The sequence below is a fragment of the Theobroma cacao genome, chromosome 10, assembly GCF_053813885.1.
Source record: "Theobroma cacao isolate CCN51 chromosome 10, ASM5381388v1, whole genome shotgun sequence".
NCBI classification, from domain to species: Eukaryota; Viridiplantae; Streptophyta; class Magnoliopsida; order Malvales; family Malvaceae; genus Theobroma; species Theobroma cacao.
The window spans coordinates 4,021,939-4,033,974 of record NC_142648.1 but is presented as its reverse complement, the minus strand read 5'-3'; the positions used below and the strand labels follow the sequence as shown (position 1 = coordinate 4,033,974).

Here is a 12,036-nt window from a genome sequence, read left to right as displayed (position 1 = left end):
TCACCATTGATCTTCTCTATTTGAAACAAAATCTCACATCAACATTACAATTTTCATTCCCCGAAATCATGTGAAAACTCTTGACAATAATTTTTTTCTCTTTAACAAAATGGTAATTATTTGCTTTTGATGGTTGAATTTTTGAGTTCATATTTGATATATATATATATATATATATATATATATATATATATGTATGTATGTATATATATACTGAAACTGCACCTAGTAGCATGGCAGTCCATCAAGAACTCGAGTGGATATAAGTAATATGGGCTAGCACCAGGCTGATTCCGTTTTGTATTAACCCATCAGTCTCCACAAAATTGTGGTGTTTTATTTAGGGCTCAAGCCTTCCATGCCATTGCTGGATGCCAGTCATTGCAAAACCCTAAATTTACTAGTCCATGTCCGACTAAACGTGGTATAATATTAGTAAGGGAGAAGTTAAGAAAAAGTGGGTCTGCCTCACTTTCAATATTTTTCTATTCTTTACTTTTTTAATTATTATTTATAAATATAATTTTCATAATTTATGATTAAATCTAATATATTTGAATGATGATTAAAAGCAATAAAACAGTTAGGAAATACTGTGGACTTAATGTTTTCAGATATTGTTTGATCGCATTGCAATTGGAATGGTGTTGGTTCTCGTTGAGCAAAGAGAGGGGTATTATATCTCTTCCTTTGCAATCTTGTTACACTATAGTTTTTACTGAGTAATTTTTGTAAATCTGCTTATTAATGAAGGCCTATATGCTTTTCAAGTAGAAAGTAGAAACTGCACCAAGATTCAGATTACACATGATTTCAGTGATTGAATCATTAATTGTGTGGTGAACAATAACTTAAGCTCTGCATTTATCAAAAATTAGAACTTCCTAAAAGAGACTCTTGTTTTCATATGCACTGACAAATATCATATGGAAGCTTAGCTTCTTTAACTCTCACCAGATGAAAAAGAGAAGAAGGGAATATGCGGTAGTTACAATCTCCTTCACTTTGTGACTTGGAGAATAAGCAAAAACAAAAAAAAAAAAAAAGTATTTGAAAAAGGATAAATTACAGAAGAATGCAAACAATATTTTTTGAATCCTAGATGAAGATTCATGACAAGATTAATCCACACTTGACAATCTGATCTAATGAACTTGCCAGATTAGTCATGCTAGGTCGCTCACTGGGATTTTCCCTTAAAGAAAGCTCAGCCAAATCGGCAAGTTTAAGCAAGGGTTCTACATTTCTTGGTAGAGGCACACTGCGATCGATAGTAGCAGCTGCCTTGCCTTGCCTTATCAGAGGCAATGCCCACTCAAAAGTTCCTGGAGGTGTTAAGTCTCTATCATAAGCTTTCCTCCCACTCAATATCTCTAGCAGAACAATGCCAAAATTATAAACATCATTGGCCATATCTCCACTTAAATCCTTGTCTGTAGCACTTAAGATACCAAAATCTGCTATCCTTGCCCCCCATTCAGAGTCCAAAAGAATATTCGAAGTCTTCACATCTCGATGAACGATGGGTGGAGTGACTTCATTATGAAGGTACTCAAGTCCTCTTGCAGCCTGCAATGCAATCTTCAACCTCAGGTCCCAATCTAAAGGCGACAGGTCCCCATGAAGATGGTCATGAAGTGTGCCATGAGGCATATATTCATAAACCAGTAATCTTTCCCCCATTTCAGCACAATAACCTAATAAGTTCACGATATTGCTATGCTTTACCTTGCATAGTATTTCTAACTCTGCTTCAAAATCCCGGCTGTTTGTATGAATTATTGTAGCAGCATTAGCTCGCTTGACTGCTACTTGCCTACCGTCAGGAAGAACAGCTTTGTACACAAAACCAAAGCTCCCTCGGCCAAGCTCACTGAATTCTTTAAATCCATGAGTAGCATCTTTCAGTTCTGAAAGCCGATACACTTGGGTCTCTCCAATATATGTAGTTACAGATAGAGGCGGTAGCGGATTTGGATCAGGATCAGCCTCCACAACTGGTTTGCCTATGCAAAAACTGCACTGAATTATACCTTTTCCTTCGCCTTTGGTAATGATGATTCGTGGAAAAACACAAGAAGCAACCAAAATCAATAAGCAACCAGATATAGAAGATCCAATGATGATAACCAACTTTTTTATCTCTAGCTGCTCCTGTTGCTGAGTCTTAGTTGAAGAAGGAACTCCACATACATCCCAACAAGAGCTGTTCTGGCAAAGTGAGCAAGGAGTGCATATTCTATCTGCATTGGCACTGCACATACTTGAAGGGAAGTAGCCGTGTGAACAATTTGTCCCGCAAGGCAAGCACATCTTCAACTCATTTTGAGCACACAAACTTGTCAGCTCTGCCTCATTAAGGACACTTGCATTGAAAGCAAACTTTCCACTAGCACATGACCCTGGAGAGCATACACCAGGGCTACATAACTGCAAAGGTGGACTATAATCTGGCCAAGACTGCTCTTGCACTCCCCAACAATCAAGAACCAAATCAACTTCTCGAACCCCACAAGTTGTAAAATCAGATGAAGCAATAGCCGTAAAACCAGAACCCTTGGGAACCGAAGAAACATTAATGTTTTTTCCCCAGCATTCCACTCCATGATCATCTTCTTGAATGCCGCAAAAATGTTGTGCACCGGCTGATAAACTAACAAACCGGATCCCACGTGGTGGGAGCCCAAACTCACTAGAATCTCCCCAACATTCAACTTCACCAGACATCTTCGAAATCCCACAAACTGAACTTTTCCCAGAAGCTAAAACCTCAAACTCACCAGACACATTAAAAGTTCCCAAGTTGCCAGATTTGGGACCCCAACAAAAGACCACCCCACTGTCCTTAACAACCCCACAACTAAAACCATCCCCAGAAACAATATTCTTAACAACAATATTGCTAACATAATGATCACTAACAAAACCCATGGTAACATTGTTTTTATCAAGTGTTTGATGAAATTCCCAACAATCAACATAACCAAAATCATTAGTACTTGAAAAATAAGAACCTTTAATAGCACAAACATGAGTTTTCCCTGCAGCTATTTGTAAGTAAGAGTTATATCTATACGCTTGAGGAACAAGATTTATACCAAAATTCAAGGAATCCCAACAAAATGCTTGTGAATTATTGGAGGAAATGCCGCAGAGAAAGCCTTCACCACCAGAGAGAGAAGCCATGGGGGGAACAAAACTGAATGTGGGAACTGAAGAAGTTTTGTTGGATTTGTCCCAACAAATGATCTCTTGTTTCCCACCAGCATCAATGGCACAAAAAAAGCCATTTTCTCCGAAAGCCGCGGCAATGGGGCCTAGTGATCCATAGCCAGAAGCTGTTATAAACAGCAAGGGAAAAAGAAAAATGAGGGAAGAGATGGGTGTTAGAAAGTAGCATTTTTGGGGTGGCATGTGTTTCGGTTTTTGGGTTCTTTTGGATATGAAGTTTTGTGGTGAAGTGAGGAGTTTGATGGTGGAGTTGAAATTGTGAGGAATGGGAATGGTTTGAGGCCATCTTTATTTACTGGTTTTTTGGGAAAGTGAGTGAGATTCAGATTTCAGACAGTTAGTTATAAGTCAAAACTTGGAACAGTTTGACTTATGGGAAGTTGTTAATTCAATGTTTAACTGAAATTTAAAATTCATTGGGCCAGCTGTCCCACTGGTAACTGGTTTAACATTTTCTTTTCTAGTGTATGGTTTCTCGGATTTTTTAATGATATCTAAGCATCAGAATCATGATATGTAAGTTCATCCAAGTTTACAGAAGCTTGCATCATTTGCTTGAACTGTATAATTTGCTAAATGATTCATCAAATTTCATCTTTCAGGTTGATGTAATGAAGTTTCTCTAAACCAGATTCTGAAATTACATCCTCAAGAATCTCAACCTAAAATCATTACTGCAAAAAGCTACTCTCCTAATAATTGAATTGCAGATTGTGCACTCTAATGACTTTTTGTTTGACTTACTTCTTGTGTATCTTGAAAAACACAAAACAGATATCCTGCACATGAAAAACAAAGTGACACCATGATGTAAGTTTGATTGGAAATCAAAAGGGAGTAGAAGAAACCATAGATGCACTCAACTGCAAATTCTTACAGTACAAGTCTGTCAAAAGTTCAATCCACAATGCTCCTCCTGGGGACATTTGGTAAAAATAAAGTAAGAATTTGGCATGGACCCTTTCCAGAAACATGAACCTAGAATGACCCAAAAGCTTAATTTTGTTCCTGTTACTGTTAAAAATGGCAACCTGGTAAGAAGTGCATAGAAGGATTTACTTTAGCTATTTTTTGCTTTCCATGAGGTAATCCAGGAAAACTCTAGATTGATGGAAGTTAAGCATATGGGAAGAGCATGACAGAAAGCTTGAACAGAACAGGTTGTATGCATGGGAGATAACACCGGCTAATGTAGGCCCACTTGATTCTGGTTTTGCAGACTAAATAAATTGAAACACAATTATATCATCTCGGTATCTTGTCTTGGTAGATTTTGTGCTCCATCTACACCCAGACAAGAATCAATCATTTAAGAAATGTTATCAGAAGCAATTTGCTCCTAACCAAACAGCAAGAGGAATTAAGACATTAGAAAGAGTTTCATAATTTGGTCAATAAGGAGAAACTAGTATACAGAAAATGAATTCGGAACATGGGGTGTTGTAAAGCTGCTTCCTAACTTCCTGTTCCTTTACATGCCAATCCCAAGGAAATGCTAGCATATAATCCAAGATTTTACATTAAAATTATAACTTTAATGACTTTGTCTGAAGATAACTTCAGATCTTCCAAAGATTTGATAGTTCAAAGGGATCAGGTTTCTCTCTTTACAATGCCCTGCTATTGAATTCATCAAAATTTTGCTCCATTATGTCTCCATTCCACATAGAAAATGGCAATTTTGAACCCATAATGGTATTTACCTGTGTAAATTCATGACAAGAACAAAATAAAGCAACTTAACCTGCTTTAATGGATACCTGAAGAATTAGTTGTAAATTGAATAGAAAAACAAAATGTTCTTCCTTACAAATCAGGGTGATAGTACTTTGATCCGTACCTGGTTGGAAAAATTTTGTACAACAAGTTCAACTGACAGATTTGTAAATGCATCAAAGTGATTATGTCTCGTTAATTGTAAGAGTGCATCAAATTAATCATAGATTTAGTCAATGGAGACATAAGGCACATCATTTGGTGATTATTAATAAAGAAAGCTTATAAATATTGTTCTTTTGTTTATTTTTTATTGAATTAATAATCCTATGGTCCTTGCATGTGCATCCTTGGCCCCATAGTCACATGAGATTGAGGTATAGGGATTTTTTTTCTTTTTTTTTTTAATTTGTTTGAGTTTCATACAGTTGTCATTGCTTGGAAATTAGTGATAATTAAATTGTAGGGTTGATTAATTAGTAGGAGATTGAAATATTATGTCTAAGTGATTTGAAGGGAAGAATGTTGAAGTTAAGCTATCTTTTCATTTCTATTGCAATAAAGCTATGGGATCTTGAGCTTATTCTCTCTCCAAAGTTAAATGAAAAATCATATATTTCTTAAAAACTTTATAAATTATTTAAAAAAAATTTAAATAAATCTTTATTTTTAATTTTGTTCAATCAAACTTTTATATTTTTATTTTGAACCAAATACAATTTTTGTCATATATTATTATATGCAGAGGTGAAGGGGGGTTTGTAGGGGCCCCGCCCCTTAAAATTTCAAAAATTATATTTTTTTCATTGTTTTATTTTTAAATTTTACTTTTATTTTTTTAAAAATTTTATAATTTCGTCTCTTCAAATATTAAATATTTTATTTTCACCCTCTCAAACTTAAAATCTTTAACTCTGCCACTTATTACATGTCACATAACGTTGATATAACATGTTGATATGTAACCGTTAATTATAAGAGTTTATTTATTTCAAAATAAAAGTGATTGTGCTTAATTGAAAGCAATAGAAGAATAAAAACTTATTTTAATTTTTTTAAATAGTTTAGAAATTTTCTCAAGTGTTATGTCTTTCCATTATTATTGTTATTATAATTGTTATGCAATTCCGATACTTTACTTGGATTTGTTAAATTTGGAATTTATCCTAATTCTTAAATAAAATTAGATATTATTCTTAAATTATTTGGCTCAAACTTTACATTCAAATATTAGAGATCTTTAACATAGATTCAACATGAAACACTCAATTCTTATATTATTATTAATTTTTTTACATTTTCTCTAAAATTTTTGTGTATGTATTCTAATCCAAATACACAAAAAAATATATAAAAAATAAAAAAACAACATATTCGAACGTTTAATTTAATAATTAACGCTTATATTCTCTCATTAAAAAAAAGTTGAAATTTGCCTTTTTTAATTAAAAAAATAAAAAGTAATTCAAATCAAAAGTACACACACATATATATAAAGCTAAACCTTACCTTTACGAGTTTTACTTAATATTAAGCAAATAAGCAATCACTATCAAAATGAGATGCTGAAAAACATGGAACCCTTTGCTTGCATTACTCGTCACCCTCCAAAGTCGAGATCCAAAGCAAGCCCCCTAACAAACAAAGAAGAAGAATTTAGTAAAGAATAAGAAATAACAATGGAGCAACCCATCTTTCGTTTTCAACTCCTTCGTCTTAACGTTACCTAAAGTCCTCCAAACACATAAGAAAAGTAATGAACCTTCCCTACAACCCATGATGCAGTCTCCATTCTCTTCACCAAATGGAGATCTCAACCTTCCTTTCCATCTCCCTGCTTCTCTTCCTCTTGTTGCTCTCCCCTATCCATGGTATGTTGCGTTTGAGGGAATTTTTAGTAGGAGAGAAAGTTGTTAAGTCGACCCTGAACTGTTATTATTGTTATTTTGCTTTCTTTTTTTTTTTTTTTTTCAGGTTTTGAGCCATCTCCGGCGCCAAGTTTTTCTTCCTCTTTGGCACCAGGGTCAGCTTCTTCCCATACTTTGGCTCCAGATTCTGGTGGGACTCTGGCGACAGCTAGTGATCTTTCTCCGCCGTCACCAGCACTGTCATTACCTCCTTCTCTGGCGCCTGCGCCTATGACGGCTGAGAAGGGTCGAGAAGCGGATGTGGCTCCGGCGCCAGAGATGGAGGGAAGTGAGAGTTTTAAAGGGATTGATCCTAGTAGTCAGGAGGTGGAAGAGGCGGGAGAGCAGATGGTGAGGTGGTGCACTGTGAGAGAAGAGTATGAGGACTGTCAGCTGCTGGTCAGAGGATTGGACCAATCGAATGGATACACGTGGAAGTGGTAATTTTTGTTTTCTATTAGCAACTTTGTGCATTTACATGTTAATGATAGAAACTAAAAGGTCGATTGAGGATTAAGGTCATTTCTTAATTAACTTACAAAAGCCTGCACTTGACATAATAGAAAATAATGAAAATGGTAAATAAGCTGATAATTAATGAATTAGTTTAATCCAAAGATAGTTATCTAATTGGTATTAAGGTGCCTAATCATATCATAATAAGTTTAGCAAAATTTGAAGGTTAATGCATTCATGCAGTTTGATCTAAGGATCTTGTTGAACATTTCAAAGTACTAAGATTAGATTAATCTTGTTGGAAAGAGTGAATTTGTGTTTATTTTTTATTTTCTGAATGCTCTTTTATCTGCTTTCTTCATAGTATTCAAAAGGAGACAGCTCAAGAGTGTTTGGAGTCAATCAAAAGAGGGGAAGCAGATTTGATAAACTTGGAAGCAGGGGTGGCTTATACTGCATTCATAAACTACTCAATGAAAGCCATTGCAAATGAAGTTTACTGTGACCATGCTAGAAGCTATCAAGCTGTTGCTGTTGTCAATAGAAAAGCTTGCCAGGGAAACAAAGGAATCAGTTTAATGGACTTTGAGGGGCACAAATCTTGCCATGGAGGTTACTCCACAGCTGCTGGTTGGAACTATCCCATCAACCATATAAAAGAATCACTTGATTCTCAAAGGATGAATGACCGCGAAATCGCAACGGGTTTTTTCTCAAAGATTTGTGCTCCTTCTGAGTTTGAAGGAACTGGTATTTGCAGTGGATGTGGAAATGAAAATGGCTCCTGCCATTTGAATAGCCCGTACTCCAGAGACCCTGGAGCCTTCAGGTGTTTGGTGGAGGAACTTGGTGATATAGCATTCCTGAAAGCAGATACTGTTTTGCTATATTCTATGGAGGGGCCTCATAATCAGTCCTGGTCAGGCAAATCGGTTAGGGACTTCATGTAGGTATATGCTGCTTGGATTTTAACAATGTTTCATGTTCTCTTTCCTGTTAATTACTTAACTTGAAGATGTTTCTTCTTTCTTTCTGCAATTCAGGTATCTTTGTCCTGATGGTGGTTGCAGAGAAATCAATGATTACCCTGGTTCTTGCTCGTAAGTCTTTCAACATCAACTTTGTTTACCTTCTCCATTTTCTGCACTTTCATTCTCAGCAAGAATAATGATTCCAAATTGGTAAATGTTTGTGTTGATCAGATTTGGAGCTGTTCCTGCAAATGTGATAATGGCAAGCAATTCTCTCCCAAATAAAGAGAGACTGTTCATATTGCAAACATTGACCAATGCTACCTCAGTGGAAGCTCTCCAAACAGCAAAATATGGTGCCAGTCCCCTGATAAGTCCAAGGTAACATATACTTAGTACCCTAAGCAGGATTCTAGATTTCCTCCACAATTTCATCCTGTTTGTGTTACAGAAACTTTCCACTGCAATCTGAAGAAATTTAAGCTCCTTTTGCAGTACACAAGAGATAGCTGTGGTCAAGAAGCTGACAAGGTCTTACCTTGGGATGTCAGCAACAATTTCACAAAGCATACTGCGACTATATACCCCAAACAACCAAGCTGCTCCATCTACTGAAAATCCAGTCTCAGGTAGACATTGTTCTTTCAAAAAACAGAAATCCAAATTTATGAGATAGCTTTATCTCTTTTATACATGAATTGATGCTTGATTAATTAGCTTTTGATGTTTATGTCTTTATAACAGATGTGGCCTCTCAATCATCTTCATGTGGTCAGAATTCTCTAGTCATCACACTCTTTTCAGTCCTGACAATGCTTTTGTTAGTGGTCTGTACACCCATATAGAGCAGGCCTTTACATTTACTGTATTGAGAGACAGAATAGAAGTTTAGACAAGCAATTTGGGTTGTAACACAAATATATTTTCCAACATGCCCAATTGATTTTGTATTTGACTCCATGCATGTTTATTATCTATAACTAGATTTAACCCCATATGGTGCGTGGCTTAAACCTTAAACTTTAAACCCGAAACTCGAATATCATAATTTTAAATATAAATTTATCTATTTAAATTAATTATCATATGATATCAAGTATCTTGATTAAAGAACCGAATCACATAATTGTTGGAGTAGACTAATGTTGAAATTTATCAATTTTTCTATTAATTAGTATATAAAATTGAGAGTTGATCTTTTGTGTCATGCGTTGGAATTTAAACTCAATCTCGTGCAACCTTAAACTTTGAAAATCGAATTTAAGTAAGTCTATAAATCACGAGCCAATATTTTCAACCTAAAAGACATGCTTGATAAGTGATAAAAGATACATATTTATACTCTTAAAGATGTGGGAAAATAAAGTTTAAGTAAACTTATAAATCACGGACTTACATTTTCAACTCAAAAAACATGCTTGATAGAGGGTGAAAGTTTCATGTTTTTATATCCAAGATTCATCTATCTTTTATTGATTTGGGATCCGTGACACTTTGTTTGTAATTAATTACCGCTAATTAATACATTTTATCATAATATTAATAATGTACAAAACTCTAATAAATATTTTCCCAATTATATATATATATATATATATATTTAATTTAACGTTCGGATTCTTTATAAGGAAAGGCAATAACTCCAAAATCCTACCCTCTATTAATGGATCAAAGCTAAACATAGGAACAACTTTTTGGAAAAGGAAAGTATTTAATCACCGGATTTACTAACCAAAACTTGATGAAGCCGGAGGGCCCACAACCTCCAAATTAACTCTATAAATACCATATCTGGGGTCACTCAAAATCATTACATTTTCTTAATTATCACTAGAAAATTCAGAGGAAAGAGCAAATTTGAGGAGAAAGATATAGATGGAGCTGATCAGGGGTAAAAAAATGGTGCCAATGGCTATCGTTTTAGCTTTGGTAATCATGACATTCATGGCTGCAGCACCAATCCCAGCAGAAGCTGTTAAGATCGTGATAGAGTGTTCCCAGCCTGATTGTCAGAACAAGTGCAGTGCTGCCTATGGGAGCAGGCTAATCAGATCTGCATGTGAGAAGGACCCTACAATTTTTGGGGGAACCATTTGTGTTTGCTACCACACCCCACCAGCTGCATCAGCATCGACATTACCTTGAAACTGACAAATGACAACTTACTGACATATTTACAGAAAAAATAATAAAAATAATAAAAGCTTTCCTACTCCTTGTTTACTTTGTTTCTTCCTCTCTTGTTTATTTTCTTCCTTTCATTTATTGGTATAGAATCCTTTCTTATACCCTTTCACCATCAAGACTGTTTAGACTAAATTTTGAGTTGATAATTTAAGTAATATATATTGATAATGTTCACAATATTTGAGGTGTTCTAGCTAAAGGTCACATGAAATGAAACCTGTAAAAAGCCTAATTACGCAGACCAAAAGTCGTGGAATTCTGATTCAATATTACAGATGATTACATGGAGTTTTACAAAATGGGTATTCCCTCATCAAGGTGAGATTGATCTGGGGATGATGATTTCTCCAATGTTGTTGTGCCATGGATCAGCTAAGTGAGTTGCCAAGTTCTCCAGTGGTCCAGTGCCAGGTCTAGCTGATTGTTGAACACAGAATCCCACGAATGCCAACAATGCAAGGCGACCTAGACAACAAATCAATCATAAATTTATCAAATTAGAAAACTTTCAAATGACTTGTGACACAAGAAGAATGGAAATGCCTAAGGGCATAGAGTGTGAGGGGTTTTTCTTTACCATTCTTGATCTCTTTGACCTTGTATTCCTCGAACTTTTTGGGGTCCTTGGAGTATCCCAAGGGATCAAAAGCACCACCAGGGTATTTCTTCCTCTCGGTGTCCTTCTCCATGCTGCGTTGGTGCTCAACGAAGGCGATGGCGAAGAATTCGATGACCAAGATGATAGGGAGGGTACCCCATGGAACAGGGTTGCCCAGGTAAGTGGCTTGTCCACCAGGAATTGCCGCCCATTCTTGAGCCTTTACCCAGTTTCCATACCCCAAAGCCTCTGGTACCAAGATACCAGGCTGCAAAGTTTACACTCATCAGAATTGAGCTAAAGCTTCAACTAAGCCAAGATGAGCATGCCTCTCTTTTATTATCATAGAGCTAGGTTACCTATTTTTCATGAATGCTTGCTCAAAAAATTAACAAAATCGCATATCATAGTGTAATTCTATACCATAGAAAATTCACATTTCAACAGTTGTACATTAAAAACTGAAAGTGTCAAACAGGAAAATTACAGATTTAAGAGTGAAAAATCAACTTACAACAGCAAGCATAGCCCATCTGCAGTGAATCAACTCAGACTCCTTGTACCTCTCAAGGTTCTCTGGGACCTCACCGAGCCTTAGTGGGTCAAATCCAAAGTCACTGAAAAACACAAAACAAAGCTTTTTTCAACATTTATCTAAAAGGTACAAAACAAACCCATTATTCTATTTTAGCTACTTTGAAACCTTACCCTGGTGCTGAGCCATCAAGGTAAGGTGGCCTAGGCTGACCAGGCATCCAGTCAGCTGACATGCTAACACGGTGGCTACCATTGGCACCAACACCAGGCAACTGCACGGCGGCGGCGAACTTGGACTTGGAGGAGGAGAGGACTGAAGGGAATGCGGTGGCTATGCCACAGCTCATGAGTGTGTTGGCAGCCATGGTCTTTTTGGGGGAGAAACTTTTGTTTGGGGGAGCTAACTAGAAGAAGAGAAAGTTCAGAATATGAA

At 36.1% G+C, this 12,036-nt stretch overlaps 3 protein-coding genes across 3 annotated transcripts; 1 reads left to right on the top strand and 2 right to left on the bottom strand.

Moving 5' to 3' along the window:
• Positions 1-920: 920 nt before the first annotated feature.
• On the bottom strand, positions 921-3,479 carry CCR2 (CRINKLY4 related 2). The gene has a single exon (XM_018128586.2). The coding sequence runs from the start codon at positions 3,412-3,414 to the stop codon at positions 1,111-1,113; it is 2,304 nt and encodes a 767-aa protein (XP_017984075.2). The 5' UTR covers positions 3,415-3,479; the 3' UTR covers positions 921-1,110.
• A 3,147-nt stretch (positions 3,480-6,626) lies between these two features.
• LOC18586377 (uncharacterized) lies at positions 6,627-9,231 on the top strand. The gene is made up of 7 exons (XM_007009747.3): positions 6,627-6,818; positions 6,922-7,294; positions 7,675-8,256; positions 8,354-8,410; positions 8,513-8,662; positions 8,777-8,910; positions 9,026-9,231. The coding sequence occupies exons 1-7, from the start codon at positions 6,752-6,754 to the stop codon at positions 9,124-9,126; spliced, it is 1,464 nt and encodes a 487-aa protein (XP_007009809.2). The 5' UTR covers positions 6,627-6,751; the 3' UTR covers positions 9,127-9,231.
• Positions 9,232-10,700: 1,469 nt separating this feature from the next.
• On the bottom strand, positions 10,701-12,036 carry LHCA1 (chlorophyll a-b binding protein 6). Its single transcript, XM_007009744.3, has 4 exons — positions 11,775-12,036; positions 11,581-11,683; positions 11,046-11,334; positions 10,701-10,933 (listed from the first exon to the last, which is right to left on the bottom strand). Exons 1-4 carry the CDS (start codon positions 11,966-11,968, stop codon positions 10,782-10,784), a joined length of 738 nt encoding a protein of 245 aa, XP_007009806.1. The 5' UTR covers positions 11,969-12,036; the 3' UTR covers positions 10,701-10,781.